Source organism: Haemorhous mexicanus, chromosome 5 (assembly GCF_027477595.1).
Source record: "Haemorhous mexicanus isolate bHaeMex1 chromosome 5, bHaeMex1.pri, whole genome shotgun sequence".
Classification (NCBI taxonomy): domain Eukaryota; kingdom Metazoa; phylum Chordata; class Aves; order Passeriformes; family Fringillidae; genus Haemorhous; species Haemorhous mexicanus.
In genome coordinates this window covers 54,705,233-54,723,517 of record NC_082345.1, presented here as the reverse complement: position 1 = coordinate 54,723,517, position 18,285 = coordinate 54,705,233, and the positions used below count along the sequence as shown (strand labels likewise).

Genomic DNA, 18,285 nt, shown 5'->3' with positions numbered 1-18,285 from the left:
CAGCATGCTTGTGGTTATGGTTATGTCATATCTCAGGAAGGCTGAAGTCTTCCATGTGTTGTCCTGAATGGAGGCTGTATGATTTAAAAATAACTTCATGCTGGGTTTGATAAAGAATGTCTCTCTTAATCATGTGCTGTTTGATTAGGCTTTATATGCTGTGCTGTTTGCCCACACCTTAGTTGTTGGTTTTCTGTGATCCACAGTTGAGCAATATTTTGAAAAGGAGTTGGCCAGCTCTAACTGAACTGGCGGGTTGTGGGAGGTACTGGAAAGGCAAATGAATTTTTATCTGAAGACACTCATTAAAATGTGAGCTGTCTGTAACTGGGTGACTGAGGATTAGGTGTGAAGGATCTCTTTACTGGACAACAGCAGACTTAAGTTCAGACAAGCACTTTTATGGCTTAGATTTGTCAAACAGCAGTCCCTTGTTTCATCCCTTTTTTGTTGTAACATCACTTAATGATCACTGGAACCTTCTTCACATCAAAAAAATATCTTCAATGAGGATATTGCAGCTGACTTGTCTGGTTATCAGGGCACAGGCAAGTAAGGGAATCTGTTCATAAGTGTTAAATTTTTGGTCTCTTAATTTCTTAAATGTTTCCACATAACACTATGCAATATGTGGAGTTGTCTTCTCATGTTTCAGAAGGGATAGGAAATACCTCAAGTGGCTTTGTTATTTCTGAAAAAAAATCTTTCATCCTTCTGCCTTCAAGTAAGAAAAAGCAGTATCTCTTACACAGTAGCTTTATTTCTAATAGCCTAACTTTTTGGAAAAAAAATTACTATTTCCTTGGTGTCTATATACATGGCATTTTTAAATCAGTGGTTAATCATGGGAAATTAATTAAATGAAAAGCAAGCTTTAAGCTTAAAATTGAACTCTTGGTAATTGTAGCAAATAATTTCACAAGCAATAGAACTGGTGAGGCCTCATTGTTTTCAGTGGGTAATTTCTCGAATTTGCACAAAATAAGGTTATACTCATGTGATTGGATATTTACAAAAGGCTTTCTTTTGTCAATTCTGTCAAATAATGTGAAGTCTTGCTTTAGTTTAGTCTTCCTGTCTTTGGAGCAATCAGTTGTCTTTGGAAAACAGTATCCTGTAAAGGGCATAAAAATTAGAAGATTGTTTCTAGCTGCTTAACTTACTGAAATCTGCCAGCAAACTTCTGAAGTTCTGTATGTCTTCTTTCTGTGGGAAACTAGTTTAAAATCATGTTGGTAACATCTGAAGCTCACTTTTTTGCAATACACAATTGTCTTTAAAGACAAGATTCTTAAGAATTTGCTAAATATATCTTCAGAAGCTGTAATAACTTTAAAAATTGCAGTAATTACAGTCTATCCAAATTAAAAACAAAGTAGTAGTCAAATTCCCAGTGGATGAATGCTATCGCATTTAGACTCAGTTGTGAAGATTCTGGAGGCAACCTGGTGTGAAAACAAATTTTAAACCAGTCTGAGAGTTGCAGAATCTGACTGAAGAAAATCTAATTTTGTAGCAAAAATATTGTGGAGTCCTTGAAGTGTATTTTTAGCGTGTGTGTGTGTGTGCATGCCATCAAGACAGTATCATCGCACTTCTTGTACAAGATGCAGTAACCGTAAATAGCCTGGTGCACTGTTTTTAGAGGGGAAAACCCTAAAAAGACAGATGCATCTACTGTACTCATTCTGTTGTCTGGGGCCCTAATCCTTGCCGTCCTTCAGATAAAGGGGTCCGCAGTGAGGAAGAGTAGTCTGCCTTCAGCATCACCAGTCCTTACTCTCTCCAGTTTCTTCCCATCTCAGTCCTTTCCCATCTCTGACTGAAAAGCAATTACAAGTTGATGCTAGTGAATATTTCTCTAGCTTTTTAAAATTTGGTGGTGATGTTAATTTGTGTTCGTATTTCTCACTGTTAGGCCTGAATTGCACCTCTACCATCATACTAGACACCCATGCTTAAGAAAGTTGGCTTACCTACTCTTCAGGGCTTATAAATATTTCAGGATTTTGAACCTAATTAAACTCTTCTAAGTTTTGGTAAAGTGCTAGGAAGTCTTTTTGTCTACTCTAGCAAATACCTCTGCTACTTGAAATGTTGCAATTGTTAGGGAATCTTGCAAGTTTTTTATGTGGCTTAATTACTTTGGGGTCATTTCAATAGTGGCAGGCTTAGTCAATCTGTTTAAAATTACGTTTGGGAGAGATTGCAGTGCATGCCTTCTGTAGGAGTGCATGGTGGAGAGAACGTTCCCCCTGGAAGTGGGTTATCAGCCTTTCCTAGCAGGAAGGGAACATGCTGTTCCCACATGACAAGAGACTCCTCAATGCCAAGAAAAAAGCTACATTTTTGAAACAGGACCACTGTGCAGCTTGCTTGTGTAGGGCACTGAAATATTCCCTTGAGAAAGGGCTGGAAGTTCTGGTGCCTTGTCTCTACAGCAGGTTTTATGTTTCTGTATTGAGTGATGAGATAAAATGCATAGCTGTATTGAGCGCTACAGAAACATTTTTGGAAGCTCGATGTATTTATGACACTGAAGATAAGGCAATTGCAAAACAACAGGGAGTTATTATCACTGTCTAATTACAATTGCATTTGCATTGAATTACATGAATTAATTTAAGTACCAGCATTTAAAAGTGTAATTGCTAAAACCTAAGCTTATTTTAGAAGAATACCTATGATTTCAAGTGCTGTCTCTGCTTGATTAGTCAGTGCTATATTTTGGTTGTTTTTTCCTTCAGAATATTTGTCATCTGGAGAAAGAATTCAGTGGCTGACATTTTTATCTAATTGCCTCATTTTCTGTGAATGATGGTCAGTTTTCTATAGAGCCTGGTCTCACTTCTGCTTCTTGTCTTTCCCATTCACAAGTCTTAATGATACTGCTTCTGTATGTTCTTTCCTGACTCAGCTAATGCTAGGCTATTAGAGATTGCTTTGGTACTGAAGCTTCTTGCTGTTCTTGTGGTCAAGATTAAAGTTAGGCCTTCCTAAGCATTTCTGTGGTGAAATGGTACTTGATAGCATGCCTGTGTTCCTGAACCCTGCTCTCTGAGGAAAACTATTACAGCTGTTGTAGTGTCAGAGAATAGCAATATCTCTTCATTCTTGAACAGTCTAGAAGCAAACTGCAGGCTGTCTTCCTGGTCTTGTATCAAAGAAGAAATGTGTTACCCAGGAGCACTCAGAATCATCTGGTCAGGCTGCAACATGTTGGATTAGCTATAATGAAGATTTCTACTATAGCATGTCTTACCTGCCATAGTATCTTCTCACCAGCTCTAGTATTGATTAGGGCAACGTTTCCAGATACATGCTTAATGGAAAATAAAAGAGAAATACTGATTTCTGTTCTTACAGGGGTTGGATTGCGTACAACTATTCACCATAGCTTGCTTTTTTCCCCACAGAAATGTAAAAGTTGGTAATTGAGCAAAAAGTCCTCAGACTGACATAGTGAAGAAGCTACAGCCATTGTATAGGCATGGGTTTTTTTCAAGAGGTTATTCTGCTTGAAAGCAACTGCTGCTACTTGCATTCTTGCATTACAGGACAAAGTATTCTCTTTTTTAAAAAAAATATTTTTTCCTGGTTTTATTTGTAAGACACTTTCAGGGGCTGGGAAGGATATCTGGAGAAAAACGAGCCGGTTGTATGATTAACTTCTGTGTGTATACATGGTTCTGCCCCTTTATGGGAAAAAACCCATCACTCTTAAAATTAGGAAAAGGTTGAAAGTTGGTGCTAGTGTGTTTTCAGTAGTACTGTCAGCATGTATCACATTACAATACTGAGCCATTAGAGAAATACATGAAACCTAAATGCATTTGTACAAGCGCCAGAATGGGAGTTATTAAGTACAGAGGTGATTTTGTAGCCCTTAAACTTAACTGGACAGAACCCTGAGCAAATAAACTCTAGGCTTTTAATTACCCTTTTTGTGAGCAGAAGCTTGGCCTGGAAGACTTAGAGAAGTCACATCCAACCAAAGTCATTTTATGAGCCTTTGATCTTTGCACCACAGCCTGTTGTTAGCTGTATGTAACCACTGGAAAAAACCATTCAAATGGGTCTTGCTTTCTGTTCTGCTGTATACTGAGGTGGCTGAATATCTTGAAGCTGTAATCTTGCTGTCACTCTTTGTTGTGAATTTTGGCCCACTATGTTTTAATGACCGTCAGCCATAAGCCATGCATTGTATTGATTCTTTTCTGTAATGAGATGTGCCACCATCTGGGTTGGCTTGCTTCACTGTTTCTTGAGAAACACTTGAGTTACAGCAAGTCATTAATGTGACAGGCCAGTGCAGCAAATGTTCACACCAGAAGCCCATCAAAGTACACATCTATCTGCTGCCCAGTCGGAAACTGTCAGTGGCTGCTGTGATCGCATTCTGCAGACGTGTGATGACTGGCTGTGGCTATGTTTTGCAGGCAGAAGGTGTTTTTGTGAGCCTTTTGTTGATACCACATATCCTGCAGTATGGGTCCGAGGGTAGGACCAGCTCTTCCAGTGAGACAGCCAGTGTACAGCTGACTACACAGACTTGCTGTTTCATAGCTCATCAGCTTGAAGGGTGTGACAGGTTCCTGGAATCAATGGTATGTCCTCCAGCTGGAGGTTGACTGTGGAAATAGTAGAGGGAGCTGAGCAGGGTTGGTTTTCACCTCCACAGCCCATCAGTTTTTGGTGGACTACCTTACTTCTTTCCCCTTTGCACCTTTTCTAGATATACAGCTATATAAAAAGGACAAGGTCCTCACCAAAGCTCTTAAAAAAGCAGTAGTGACAACTTCAAAGTCCTCCTGAAAATACACTAGTAACAAGGTAACCTACTATTTGTCAGAAAAAAATACAATCATTATGTTGAATCAGTGGTCTGACCTACTCTGAAGAAATATTTACATATAAATGAACCCATACTTTTAAATGCAAGATTGTCTTCAAGAATTCTGTGAGAAACTGAAACAATTAACTACATTAATTGGCTTCAAAATAGACAGTAAATACTCAGTAAATGCAGTAGAATATTCAAATATGATATTTGTGTTATTGTTCTCAGATGCTGCAATTATGCAATTAAATTTGAACTTTTAAAATTGAATTTATGTGGCTAGGATTCATATTGTTTAGAAATAGATTAAGTTTTATTTTCTCAAGTTTTAAATTTTGCCATGAGTCTGTGTAAATTTCCAAATGGCGTGGCTCATTACTTTTACCATCTTTGTTCCAGAAGCTGAATAGCAGAAAGCTTGGCACCACTGCTCTACATAATGAAAATGAACAGGGGATGAAGTAAAAGGAGTTAAATTTGATTGTCTTCCTCCCTCTGCCCACCAAAATATATTTTCTGGTTTTTTCCTTTATTGCCCTTTTGATAAAAAAACCTGAGTGGTATGACACCAGAATTTGTAACTTTATATTCTAATATGCAAAAGCCTCATTGCAGCTTGTCAACACTAGGAATTTGTACAATGCTAATGAGTAAGTTAAAATGCAGTTGAACTCTAAACTTGGTAGACGTCAAAACAAAACCTACTTTAGATTCAGTGAAATTGTTTTCTATCTTCTAAATCAAGCTCTACTCACGGGGTAACCGAGTATATATTAAATATATTATGACTGTGCAGAATGAGGACACAATCTGTGTAGTATTCCTCTTTGTACTCATGTGGTAGGCGTTGGTTCAAGGTTTTACAAGCAGTTGCCAAGTTACAACAGTTACTGGTTTACCCAGATACTCCAGTTGGTGCTTTTGTTGTTAGATGTGATAATAAGCAATGTATAGGGAGCCATGTCTTGACACAGGTCACTGTCTCCTGTGCCTTGAATTTAAGTTGTATAATTCTTACCAAGACCCCCCATTTCTGTGAGAAGTCCTGTTGAGTAGGGATTAGTGGAACTGGACTTGTCTTGGAGTATTGAGAAGATTTCTTGCAGAGATAGAGAGATAGTTGCTGTGCTTAAATGTGAACTGTAGAAAGGCCCATTTTGCTCTAGTGTGTTGTCTTGTGTCTTTAAGGTTATCAATTTAACAGTAGACAGTATTGGAGAAATGAGTGGGAGAGGCTATTAGAGAGGCAAAGATTTTGAAGAAAATCTGCCTGGTTGTGTCCAAAATTAGGTCATTGCCTGTTTGCAGCGTAGAGGAGAAAATGGCATCTCTTAGATGACATTAAGTTGCAGATATAACTGTTTTGTTGTGGTAGTATGGGTAATTCTCAGGTCCCTTTTTACTTATCTGACAAGTGCAGTTATGGTTAAATTACTCAAATTACTCTGCAGATTATAGGGAGAGAAGTTTTACTACACACTTCATTGTAGAGCATTTGAGGAAGCAGCTACAAAACACACTTTTCATCAGACAATCATGCTTTAACTTCTGTAGGTTACCAGCAAGATTAGTAGTCAGTCTGACAACTTCTGACAAGGTGGCTGCAAAAAGAATCAGAAATATATCTTGGTTTGTGAAAGTTAGCATCACAGTGCTTGGGCAAGGGTTATATAGCCTCCCTAAGGTGTAGCTGTCAGTCTGACTATATTATGTTGACTCTGTTTTAACAAAGCTGAAGGGTTTTTGATTTAAAAAAATCAAATGAAATCCAATGAAACTTGGGTTATTCTTTTGGGGTTTTAAGCCATTTGAAAAGTATGACTATGGTGACAACGACATTTAGTAGATAATCTTATAGTGAAATAAGTAGAGAACAAAGCAGAAAACTATTATTGTGACCCTATGTTCAAAGGGCTAACAAACTGGATTCATACAGCACAAGTCTCATGTCTATGCAAAGAAGGACATAGTAGGACTAGTTAATATCCATGTAAAAGTGGCAAGGTTAATGTGTAATATATTTTTTTTTTCTTGGTACAAGAGTGATATAAAACTAGTGTTGCTTCCTAAACTTGCTAAAGAGAGCGTAGAGGCCAAAGAAGTGTGGCAAATATGTATAAAAGGATGTGCAGCATAAAGGAACAACTGTGAAGCCATCAACACCTTCTCTTAGTGTAAGAGTAAGGAGGAACAATCAACTGAAACTAGCAGGTGGTAAAAGTCTAGCTAAAAGGAGCTAGTTATTCACACAGCACATAAGAAAACTGTGAAACACAATCCTGTGCAGTATTATCATGCTCAGAATTTCATGTGGGTGTGAAGAGCGAATAGACAAATTCACAAAGGAACAATGCAGTATGTGCTGCTGGCCTGCGGAGCTTTGAGCTCCAACCTGGCTGTTCCTGGGGATATGCTTCCATACTTGTAATGGTATATTCTTGTATTCTTACCTTCTTTTGGCAGATGGTGCTGCTGGAGCATAGATCCTAGGCTTGATAACCTCTGATTTGGCCTATTGCAGATCGTTTAAGCTTTATGTCCTTATGACTTAGCTGTTAAATATTCTTCGAGGGCTTCCATTTTCCTGTCCTTATGGGACTCTGAAGGTAAAACACATATATACTAGAAAATATGCTCAAGAATGTTCTAGTGACTGAAGCAATCTGGTTTAGAATAATCTTCATCTCTTATTAAAATCTCTCCAGTTTGAAAACTGGACAATTTCTGGTTATCAGCTGGGATTGAGCCTAGCTCATGTGAATTCTCAAACTGCCCAGGAATTTTCAGAGTTCGCTAGTTGGCATAGGTTAAAATTGTGCCAGAGACCACTTAACCAATTAAGCAATGTCTTCCAGTTGCATTCCAGTACCCAGGAGCGTGTCCAGAAACTGTGCAATTTACAGTTTCGTCTTGAGTATTGTGTTTGTATTCAGTTTGAAGTATTAAACAGACATTTCCTTGCACAGTAGGGCTACTTTGTGAGACCACCATAATTATTGATCTGCTTCTTAGAGGCAAATTTCTTTGCTGCTTTTCATGAAAAAGAATGGTAAGTTCATTTGGGTTCTTAAGGTGTCTAAATCTTGCATCGACGTGAAAATCTAAAGCGCAGGAGTGATTTGGGGTCATTTGAACCTTACAGCGTTAACTGTCTGGGAAATCAGCAAAGTTGCTGCCTAGAACAAGGAACAAAACTAAGAGATGCTTTGGGAAAGGATCAGTTATAGAATTTATGATTTTTTTTTTTCCTTAAAAGTAATAGCTACCTTTTCTTTTTAGACGATGTCATCAGCAGTTGTTCAGATATATGCAGCAGATCGCAATGCCATGTGGTCAAAGAAGTGCTGTGGTGTAGCTTGCCTTGTAAAGGACAATCCACAGAGGTCATATTTTATCAGAATATTTGACATTAAGGTAAGCATCCTTTTTCTTTTTCAGAGCCTTTAAGTTTCATTCATTCTCCATTTTGAATTCAATGAGTATAGGTTGTAGCTATGCATTCATAGAAATTTTCAAGTGGTTGTGCTTTAAGCTGTGCAATTGCAGTTGTTATCAATAGGTAATTACAACTTTTTCAGGTACTCTAAATTTAAACAATTTCATATATGTCATCTTTAATGGATGAAATAAATATCAGTTATTCTTGCAGCTCTCAGAAGCTGTCCTCTACAGATCTGATTAGTCACATTAGTGGAAATTAGTATAGTGTCACTGATATGGATAGCTATCAAAATTCTAGCTGGTGTCAGTACTTTGGATGGTTTAAAGAAATAGATGCTATCTTATGTATGGGTGGAAACAATCTTTTTGGTCAGTGTGGTGCATGTGAAAGCTGCAGGATAAACAAGTTGTGTGTTCTGACTTTCTGGGGGGGGGTGGGGTGGTGGGTGGCTTTTTCTTTCATTTCCCCTCCACAAAAAATAGACTCATACTGAAGATCTTTGTCCTATTATAATATTCTGATCAGGAGAGTGAGAACTGAGAGACAAAGCGTCCAAGATGTGCTTTTGTAACAAAAATGATGCTGGGAAACCTAAGTCCTACTGACTGTGCTGAGACTTTGGAAAGCTTCCCATTTATCTCTGCAGGCAGGAAACAGCTCCTTATCTGTCAGCATTCAGTGCTTGAAGTATCTCAGATTTGTTCAGGATTGCCAGTTGGCACTTGCATTTGACTTTGTGATTTGGTCACTTGATTGTTAAGACACTGTCAGAAACCTCTTCCTTGGGTGCTGAACTATAATGTCATTTAAATACATGATACTTTTTAAAAAGATGAGATTTTTGTTCTCTTTCGTTAACTGTTTTCAAGTCAAGCCTGAGATAAGAACAGGAGACTGGAAGTCTCCTTTATTGCAGTTGCTGTTCTGTCATCCTATTCTTGTGACTGGTCACTATTACTGCTCTCAGTATCACTGTTGCAGGATTAAAGAACTTGAAAGAAGTTTTTGGAAGCATCCAGGAATTTGAGCAGAACACAGTGACCCAATGGAATAGGACTTCACAGCTCTTCTACAAGTTCTGGTGTACTTTGATTTTGATTGAACTTATCCATTGGGTTAATATAATAGCAAGGCAGATGTCTAATGCTATGCTGTGTCCAATTCTTAATAGGTTCTATTGTAAAAGAAGTTAAACTCTGCAATTTCATCTGAAGTTTTATGGTCTTCTTTTTTATTTGTTTTCTTCTTTTCAGGATGGGAAATTATTGTGGGAGCAGGAGCTGTACAATAACTTTGTATATAATAGTCCTAGAGGATATTTTCATACCTTTGCTGGAGATGTGAGTCTTAATGTCTTTGAATACCTGTATTAAAATGTCTTTGGTTTGAACAGTATTTCTTTTATTGTAACTGTGGTTATTAACTAATTCTGTGAATTATTTGTGAAAGCTTATTTATTAAAGGAATTTTTGTGGTATCTCAACTAGAAAATTTAATATATAGTACAGAAGCATAAAATGTGGTTCTTATTTTCAACTTTCTTTGATGAAATTACATTTTGTCTTGCAGATGATATTTATGACATATCATGTATTCTTAAAGCACAAGTTTTCCTTTCCCCTCCCCTCTTTGATTTGAAGCTACAAGATTTTGCTTATATCTGTTAGCCATGATCTTTAGAAACTTGATCAGTAGACAGCTGTTCCTAAGATGCAGTGTTTCACTAAGACTAGGTTCCTAATTTGCAGTGATTTTTTTCTTATTATGCCTTTAGAAAGGTGTAAGACAATATTTAAGAAAGCCTTTAAAACATTTTCTTAGTCATGGTGGGGGGAAATATTAATGTTTTTCAGACATGTCAAGTTGGTCTTAATTTTGCTAATGAAGAAGAAGCTAAACTATTCCGCAAAACAGTAACAGATTTACTTGGACGACGGCAGAGAAAATCTGGTAAATATTCAAATTAATCTTAAATTCAGGCTTGTTTATGTTATTTTGGGGGGAGGCAGGAAGCTACTGCTATGTCTGAAAGCCACTGGAGGCACTATTGCCATATTTATATTTTGAAGTAATTATGCTATTAAACTGTTCTCCTTTCTCTTGTGTGCAAAAGTTAATACTTTCCTGAAACAAGTCACCTTGGTGTTCTGTTCTGTAAGTGTAAGCTGAGACCCCAAGGTTGTGATCTGAAAATACAGACTGGGGGAAACAAAAATTGTAAGCTGACATTGGGAAAACTAGAAATCTTTCTCTAAGTTGTTTTCATATTTGAATAAACCCTGGGCTGTTTATAACTGATTTGTTAAATTCAGCCCAAGCGGGTTGTAACAAAACTTTTACCATCTGGTATGTTCAGTAGTTCATGAATTTTTGGCATTGATCCAGCAGTTAGAGAAATATCTTTTATTCAGAACTAGTGATCTTGGCTCAGGCCAAGAACAGAAGACATAATGTGCCTATACTATCCTTAGTAGCACAGGACAGCCAGTGAAGCACAGCGTGCTTTTTGCCAGCTGCAAGATGCCTTGAGAACGTGGTTAGTGCTTTAGAGGCAGCTCAGGCTTCCTACAGATCTGGTCTTGGTCATTTTCCAGGGAGCCCATAAACTACTGTCTTAAACAGCCATATGTCCGTGAAGGATAAAGTGATACAAAATGCAGGCTTGGAACAAGGAGATGTGTTCAGGCGTGCTGTAAGATGTAGGGTGGAGCTACAGGATGCATTTTTGTAATCCGTTCTGGAATCGCACTAGCAATGCAATGTAGGCTTCTGTAGAAGGAGGAAGCCTTCATCCTGGAGAGCTGCCCTTGCAAGTGCTCTTGCAAATGTGCATTATCTGTACATATTCACTTGGATTTCACCAAGGCATGGTGACTCAGGAGCAGAGCACTTGTTCCAGGAACTTAAATGACTTCTTTAAGATTCCCTCAGCACAGAATAAGTTTGTAAGGTTTCATGAGAAGTGGGATCATTAAGAAATGGCAATTATAAAGTTTCTCATACTCACATTGCAAAAGTAATTTTGCATCTACTGTTCCCGAAGTTTTACTCTCTTACATCTGAAACACGATGGTACAATGAACAGACATGACATGGGAAGAAGTATATTTGCCTTATTGGCCATAGCAAACCATGTTTGAAAATAGCAGTTCGGTCAAATCTTCTGTTGACAGACTTTTTCTTCCACATAATGATTTTTTTTCACAGGACCAGATTAAGTTTTTCTTGTTTACTTTCTGAACTAATACCTTTGTTTGTGTGCTAAAGCTCATGTTACTTTGCATATTGTTTTAACAAACAACTCCACCTCCCCAAACACATGCAACTTCGGGACAGCTTTTATTTAAAAAAGAAAATGAAATGAAAACCAAAAAATAACCCTCAAAACAAAACACTTCAGGTTTTTCCTTGTTAAGAGCTGCAAACCAAGAATTTAAAACAGTTACGAGATTCCTTAGTCAAGCCACCAGATGGAGTTCTGTATTTGTCCTTGTGACTGTTTCATTATGCTTCTAAAATAACAGGCTTTGCACTGTTCAAATCAAAGCTGATTTGCTGTTGGTGTTTATGTTTTTTTTTATTTATAAATGCTTGTATGAAATATATATTAATTGACATATAGAGTTTTTATATATATATATATATATATATATTTAATATATATGCATATACAAATGATACCAGAGTTGTACATTATCTATAATACTAATACTCAGTCACAGATGTAATAGTCTGATAATTTTAATGCTTTTCTGTTTTAATGGGTTTTTTACTTTCATGCCTTCCAAACTATGTTTCATTTCATAGCAGTGCCACTTGAGATGCTTTAAACTCAGCTAAGTACTCCATGTGATCATTTAGCTGCCTGTTATGCAGGACTCCTCTCCAGGAGTCTTATGGAAAACTTATGTTGTTGAAAGGTAGCAGTAACAGGAGTTCTGGCTCATAATGCTATGGCTTGGTGCTGAGGTTAGTAGACAAAATACTGTCTGACAGCTAGGAGAAGACACAAGAGAGTTCTGCTCTTCCTCACTCAGCATGAAATGCACTCCAATATACAGACAACCCCTGAGTAAGTGCATCTGGAGTTCCAGAGAGGTGAAATTTTGGCTCCAAACAGAGAATGTACAAAAGCTTGCAAATGTACCAAGTATCAAGTAGAGTGAGGAACAAAAAATACCAGGAATGAGGGATGAAGGTAGAGAGAGAATTTTTGATCTGTTGTCTAAATCTTTATAATAGTGCAGGGTTTAATCTAACTAAACTCTGCTTTGGGTTGGCCTTTTCATTTTGGGGGCTTTGGAGGTTTTGGGTTTTTGGTTTTGGGTTTTTTGGTTTTTTTTTTACTCAATTAAATTCTTAACCTTAGATTAGAAAGAAATTGCTATAATTCATTATTTTGTCTGTAGCTTTACTAAAATAATCTCTCCATTTACTTCTTAAACCAATCCCAAATAGTTCTCCCAGTAAACAGGGTGAACAGTGTGTCTCTTCTCAGTGCTTGTCACTGTAGTACACTGTCACTTTGGGTATTGCACATAGATACCATTAGTTTTTTTTTTTATTATCCTGCCTCGGTAGTGTTAATGTGTGTACACACACAAGTGCCTTCTCCACATGTTGAGCACTCGTCCCTAAAAGGGAAACAGAGACTTGTTCTTAACTGCAAGTAGTTTTTTCTGAAATAGGAGGCTTCTCGACTAATTTTTCTGTACTGCTTGTAGCTCATGGGTGGGAGCTCTGTTAACCTTCCATGAAAGTGCTTTTTTCTTTCACATGCTTTTAGCTTCTGAGTACCTTCATAATGGATTTCATAAGTTTCAAGGTAGATACTTCATATGGAGAGGGAATTTTTTTTTAATTGCTTTGGTTTTTTTCTTTCATCTTTGGTCACAGCTCTTGTTTTTGCTGCCTGGGTGACAAGGGCATCTCTAACCTGCTCAGCTTGTATTGGATTCAAGTCTCGGCAGAGATTATTCTCATTTCCAGGAATGCTCATGGAAGGGAGCTGTGTTTTCTGTGCATCGGCAGCTGCTGATATTCATCTGTTTTAGATCAGTAGGCATGTTCATCTTCAAAAACCGGAAAATCTGCCACTCTCGCCAGGTCATCTGTGCTTCAGGAACAAAAGTTCATACTTTCTTGTCAGCAGTGGTAACCACAGAAAAACTGAGCTAGTCTCTTTGGGCCACAAATTAATCTAGCCAGTAAAAATTACGGGAAGTTTATATAATATTTTGGGTTGTTTCTCACTATTTCTTCTTTTGAACTGTTTATTATAATGAAACTTGTAAAGGATTCCCATGATTTGACTCAAGGCCACCTAACACTTCCTATGAATGCTTCCTGCTTTTGCCATCTTCCCATCCTATGACAGATGATTTGCATCCAGTCCTGCACTCTCCTTTGCTGTCTCTGAGTTGCTGACTAGAACTCTGATTACGGTCCAAAGGTTGAGTTGGAGGTTGATTTTTATTTTTTTTTTTTAATTTCTTTCTAGGGGATAGTACAAGGTGTGGTTTTTTAAACTGAATCATGTAGGAGGAGAGAGCACGGTACTTAGTCAAAGAGCCTTTTCTCTTTTTCTCACCTCAGACCTGATGATACCTTATGCTGTGGCACCCTTACAGAGGTTCTCCACCTCTATGTCTGAAACTAACCTTCTGTGACCTAAAAATCAACTGTCTTTGGAAAGCTTGTTCATCAAAAGTTAATGGGTTCATCAATGGGTTTTGGTCACTTTTCCATGAAGGCTTGATCTTCACGAATTGTTTTATTCCTTCCTGAAGATCAGCAGACTGACATGAGGCTATTGCCTTGCATACTTAGGATTGTATATTTTTGGGGTTATAAGTATTCCTAGGACAAGGTCAGCACCATCTGTGGAGGCACCCTCTCCCTTCTTATGTTTGTGAGTCTGGAAAAATATAACAAGTTAACAGTTTTTATTGGGCTTGCTGGAAAGTGAATTGCCTGTTACAAATTCTTATTATACAATTCTTGGGAGCCCCTGTTAGACTACAGATACTCCAAATCCTTACAGAGCTGTGGCTTTTGTTGTAGTGAGATGATAAACTGCTTGCCTTTATTCGTGCTCCTCAATCCAAATTTCTTAAGAGTGTGTGTATAGATGTACTGTGAGTAAATATGCACTGGGGGTGGATAGGAATTAATAGTAAGTGAGGGAACTCTCCTTTGAAGGGGAACTTATTATTATTATTATTATAGGGTGAGAATACTGAGGTATAAAACCTTTACATTTTAAATCATCCAAGCCAGATTCTTCATAGTCTGTGAAACACTCTGGTGCTGTGAATAGTATATCATATTAGTATCAAGGAGATTCTAGTTCTTTCCATGTTGTTCAGTTACTTGTTAGATAACATAGGTGAAGTGTCTTAGCCCTGTGTGTCCTATTTTTTAGGCATAAAGCAAAAATTATTTAAATTTTAGGTTCTGTGAGGGAACAATACTCTATAAAAGTGCTAATTACATCTCAGATAAAAATGAAAGAACAGTTTCATTCTGTGGACATCAGAAAGAATAATGCTTCAAAAATCTTACTTTGATAGGTTGTATTTAAAACAGATTATTTTTGAATATTTCACTCTACTTCATAGTTGAAATGACTGAAACCAAGTGAGTAGCTATTGCCTTATATGCTCCTGCTCAGTTTGTACACTTGAAATCAGTGCTTGTTATATAAGACTGGGTTTTTTTTGTTCTGAAATACTTTTTTTCAGTTGCAGAAATTAAGGATTTTTGGATTCTTTAAGGATTTTGATAGATTCCTAAATTTGAGGTCAAGGTCGTTGAAAGCTTCACTAGACACTAAACTTTAAAATTAATTTTTCCTGTCATACCTATAATTAAATGGCTCTTTTTCTTTTTCAACAGAAAAAAGACGAGACCCACCAAATGGTAAGCTTTTTGAATGAATCACTGCATTTTAGTTTTTCCTTCTGCTGTCATTTACTGTTTATGTATAACTTTGTTTCAGATTTGTTCAGGATAGTCATGTAGTGACAAAAGCAGTAAACTGGAGGTTACAGTATTCTTTTTGCTTCTGTTCTTTGGTATTTGCTGTGGCTCGAAAACTTTGTGGCTTAGCTGGCATTTGTAAAGAATGTTTCTGGAGAAGCATGTTTTGTTGCAAGTAGGAGAGAGGGCCCTTCAGCTTAAACTGAGAAAGCTTTGTAGCATGGACTTGCTGCTTGATCTTCAGAATATGCATGTATAGGATCACAGTACAAAGTTAGTCCATTTGTCGTGATGGCAGGTATAATAATGATGGATTCAACAGAATATAATATTTCAATTTTGGTATATCTGGCTAACCATGTAACATAGTCTTTTGGGTTTATGTCATATGTTCATCAATATTAAAGTCCTTTTGAATGAAGAATTATTTGAATCTCCTTGCCTCTCAGGAATGTGTCTCATTAGCATGATGATACAGGTTCCTCAGGAGATCCTCCTACTAACTTGATGGAAGGAATCAAACTATGTATCAGTTTGATACAGAACTTTTTTACCATCCATTCTAAAATCATGAAAAAGGCATGACAATGAATATCAAGTTTGGTGCTTTTGATTTCTGAATTCACACTGAAGTTAAAAAGGGATTTCTCCTGTCATATTTCTGTCGGTGATCCAGATCATATAGGTCATAGCATGTATCTGTGAGTTTGCTGCTTGAGCAAGGGTAGAGTCAACTGATCTTCTGAAATCTGCTTATGGTTTAAGGTGGTAGCCTTAATATTTGTTCTGACCAAGTCATTCAAGCATTTCTGCGTAGGTCACCAAAACAGGTAATTCATAACTAAGCCTGAATTATGGGAACTAATGATTCCTTTTATATACTCAGATAAAACATCCCTCATATGAAATGCTTCTCAAAAAATTGCTTTCCCTTTTTTTCACAAACTTTACATTTTGAGGAAATTCAGGCAATCATCAGTTTAGGTCAGGCATTTTTAGTATAGATTAAACTTTGACTGGGCTGTTAAATTTTGAAACACTCACAGTAATACCATACATGATGGTCTTGCCAGCTTTTCTGAGCTTTCAGAGGCTTTTAAGTGCTCTGCTTACCTAAACAGCACATCTCTGATAGCAATGTCTGCAGAGCAGATGGGAATTACAGCAGCAGTGATCATGTAGTAACACCTCCCACAAAAAAAATTTAGCCTTTGTCTCTAACACAAACAATTTATTGGTCTAGTTTGCTATCCTTGAATAGAATAAGATTTAAGAAAACTAAGCCTGCAAAAATTTTTGTGCTTAAAATACTCTCCATAACTCATGCTGTAAGACCTTGTTAACAATATTTTTCTGAGAAAAAAATCTCTAATGCTAAACTTGCAGTCATTATCTCTGAATTTATACTGAGTGTTCTGTGGAAGACATAGGGTTTATGCTCAGTGTTTCAGATTTATAATCACTTCAGGTTATATACAGGTTTCAGCATCTGTTTTTTAATAAACTGTTTCCTTGGGACATCCACATACTCTTTCAAAACCTGTCAAAATATTTTCTTATTTTATCAAATTCTGTACTGCCTGGTTTCTCTGCTGGTGAGAGGTTGTGTGGCCATGTCCTCAACAGTCACAGATGAGACGTGGTCAGGGCATGGATTATAGCCTCAGGTTGTTACACCCTACTCAGACTTCACATTTGAGTATTTGGAATTAAGACTAGAGCAGATACATACTATCAGCATGTAACTGGATGAAAAAAGCCATGCCTATTGTAATAAGAGCTGCTTTTTATTTTACTTTCTATATGCAGTTGCTTCTCAGAAATTCTGTTGGGAAGAAAAGATGAAAAACCTGCTTTTTTGTGCTGGTGGTTTTTGTGCTGATGCATTACTAGCTCTAAAGCTGAAAAATGAGAACAGTCACATTTCTGTACTCACATGACCCATGGCTGAAATACTGCGAGGAATTTTGTTTTACTGGGGTTTTTTAGTCTGGATTTTGTGCATTGAAGCTGCATGGAAAAAGCACTTGGTCTTTTGTATAATGTTTTCAGTGCTAGGGATTAAAGGTTTTTTTGGTGGTTTTTTTTTGGTTTTTTTTTTTTTTTTTTTTTTTTTTTTTTTGTAGAATTGCAGGATTAAACTCAAATTGGCATTAACAGTTATGTAAAATGTATTAGTCTGTAATTTCCTGGGATTTGTGTTCTACTCATTTGTAATTGCTAGGTCTCTTTATGCAAATAAAGAAGAGTTATTGTGGTTGAACTGACCTCGTAGTGAAGTACTGGATGAAGTGAGGATTTGTCAGAGTATTAGGTTTTGAGGGAATCTTGAGGAACCATGTGGCAGAATTTTGTTTGAGCTGTTAACTAGAACAGTTTGCATTTCTTGTAGAGCTGTCTGTAGTCTGGGACAGATACCTAGAGAGGCTCTAAATGAAATAGAGACTAGAATTAACATTTCAGAATGTTCTGTACAACGTTTTCTGGAGCCCCTTCTGAAGATATCACAGATACTGATAACAGTGGATGCTTAAGGCCACTGTACTGTCAGGTACTTCCTAATGATGACCTCTATATGCCTCTCTCATCTTCATTTATTGAGCTGTCTGCACCTGCTGGGGAAGGTGCCTGTGTAATGATGGGAAAAATTTTACTGGATATAAATATGGCAGTTCTAGAAGAGTACAGTTCTTTCCAAGGTTCTTTTATCCCTCGTGGACATCTAAGGTCTAAATCAGATGGTAAGAAAAATTTTCATCTTTAATTTTGCTGTGACCTCTTGTATGAATATTATTGTCAAGGAATCAGGCTATCAGTCCTTGATTTTAACTCAGCTGAATTAAACTTCCATTTGCAAATTGCTGCTGCTTTACAGGCAACTGACCATGTTTGGTTAGTTCGGGATTTTATATACAGAAAGATGCACTTCAAAGACTGCTGGAAACTGAGAGAAGAATATCACCAACTTACTAGCATTATAGAGATACCTATTTCTTTTTTGAATGTCAATACAGCTATTGAA

The 18,285-nt window shown here is 37.2% G+C and overlaps 1 protein-coding gene across 5 annotated transcripts in view; it reads left to right on the top strand.

Moving 5' to 3' along the window:
* WASL (WASP like actin nucleation promoting factor) overlaps positions 1 to 18,285 on the top strand; it is a 61,498-nt gene that overhangs the window by 17,298 nt on the left and 25,915 nt on the right. For all 5 annotated transcript variants that reach the window (XR_009486589.1, XR_009486588.1, XM_059847213.1 and 2 more), the window contains exons 2-5: positions 8,120 to 8,254; positions 9,536 to 9,622; positions 10,136 to 10,232; positions 15,180 to 15,203. Coding sequence is in view for 3 of the 5 variants with exons in the window: in XM_059847213.1 (XP_059703196.1) it covers positions 8,120 to 8,254; positions 9,536 to 9,622; positions 10,136 to 10,232; positions 15,180 to 15,203 (343 nt within the window). In the remaining 2 variants the exon portion in view is untranslated. The remainder of the gene's footprint in view (positions 1 to 8,119; positions 8,255 to 9,535; positions 9,623 to 10,135; positions 10,233 to 15,179; positions 15,204 to 18,285) is intronic.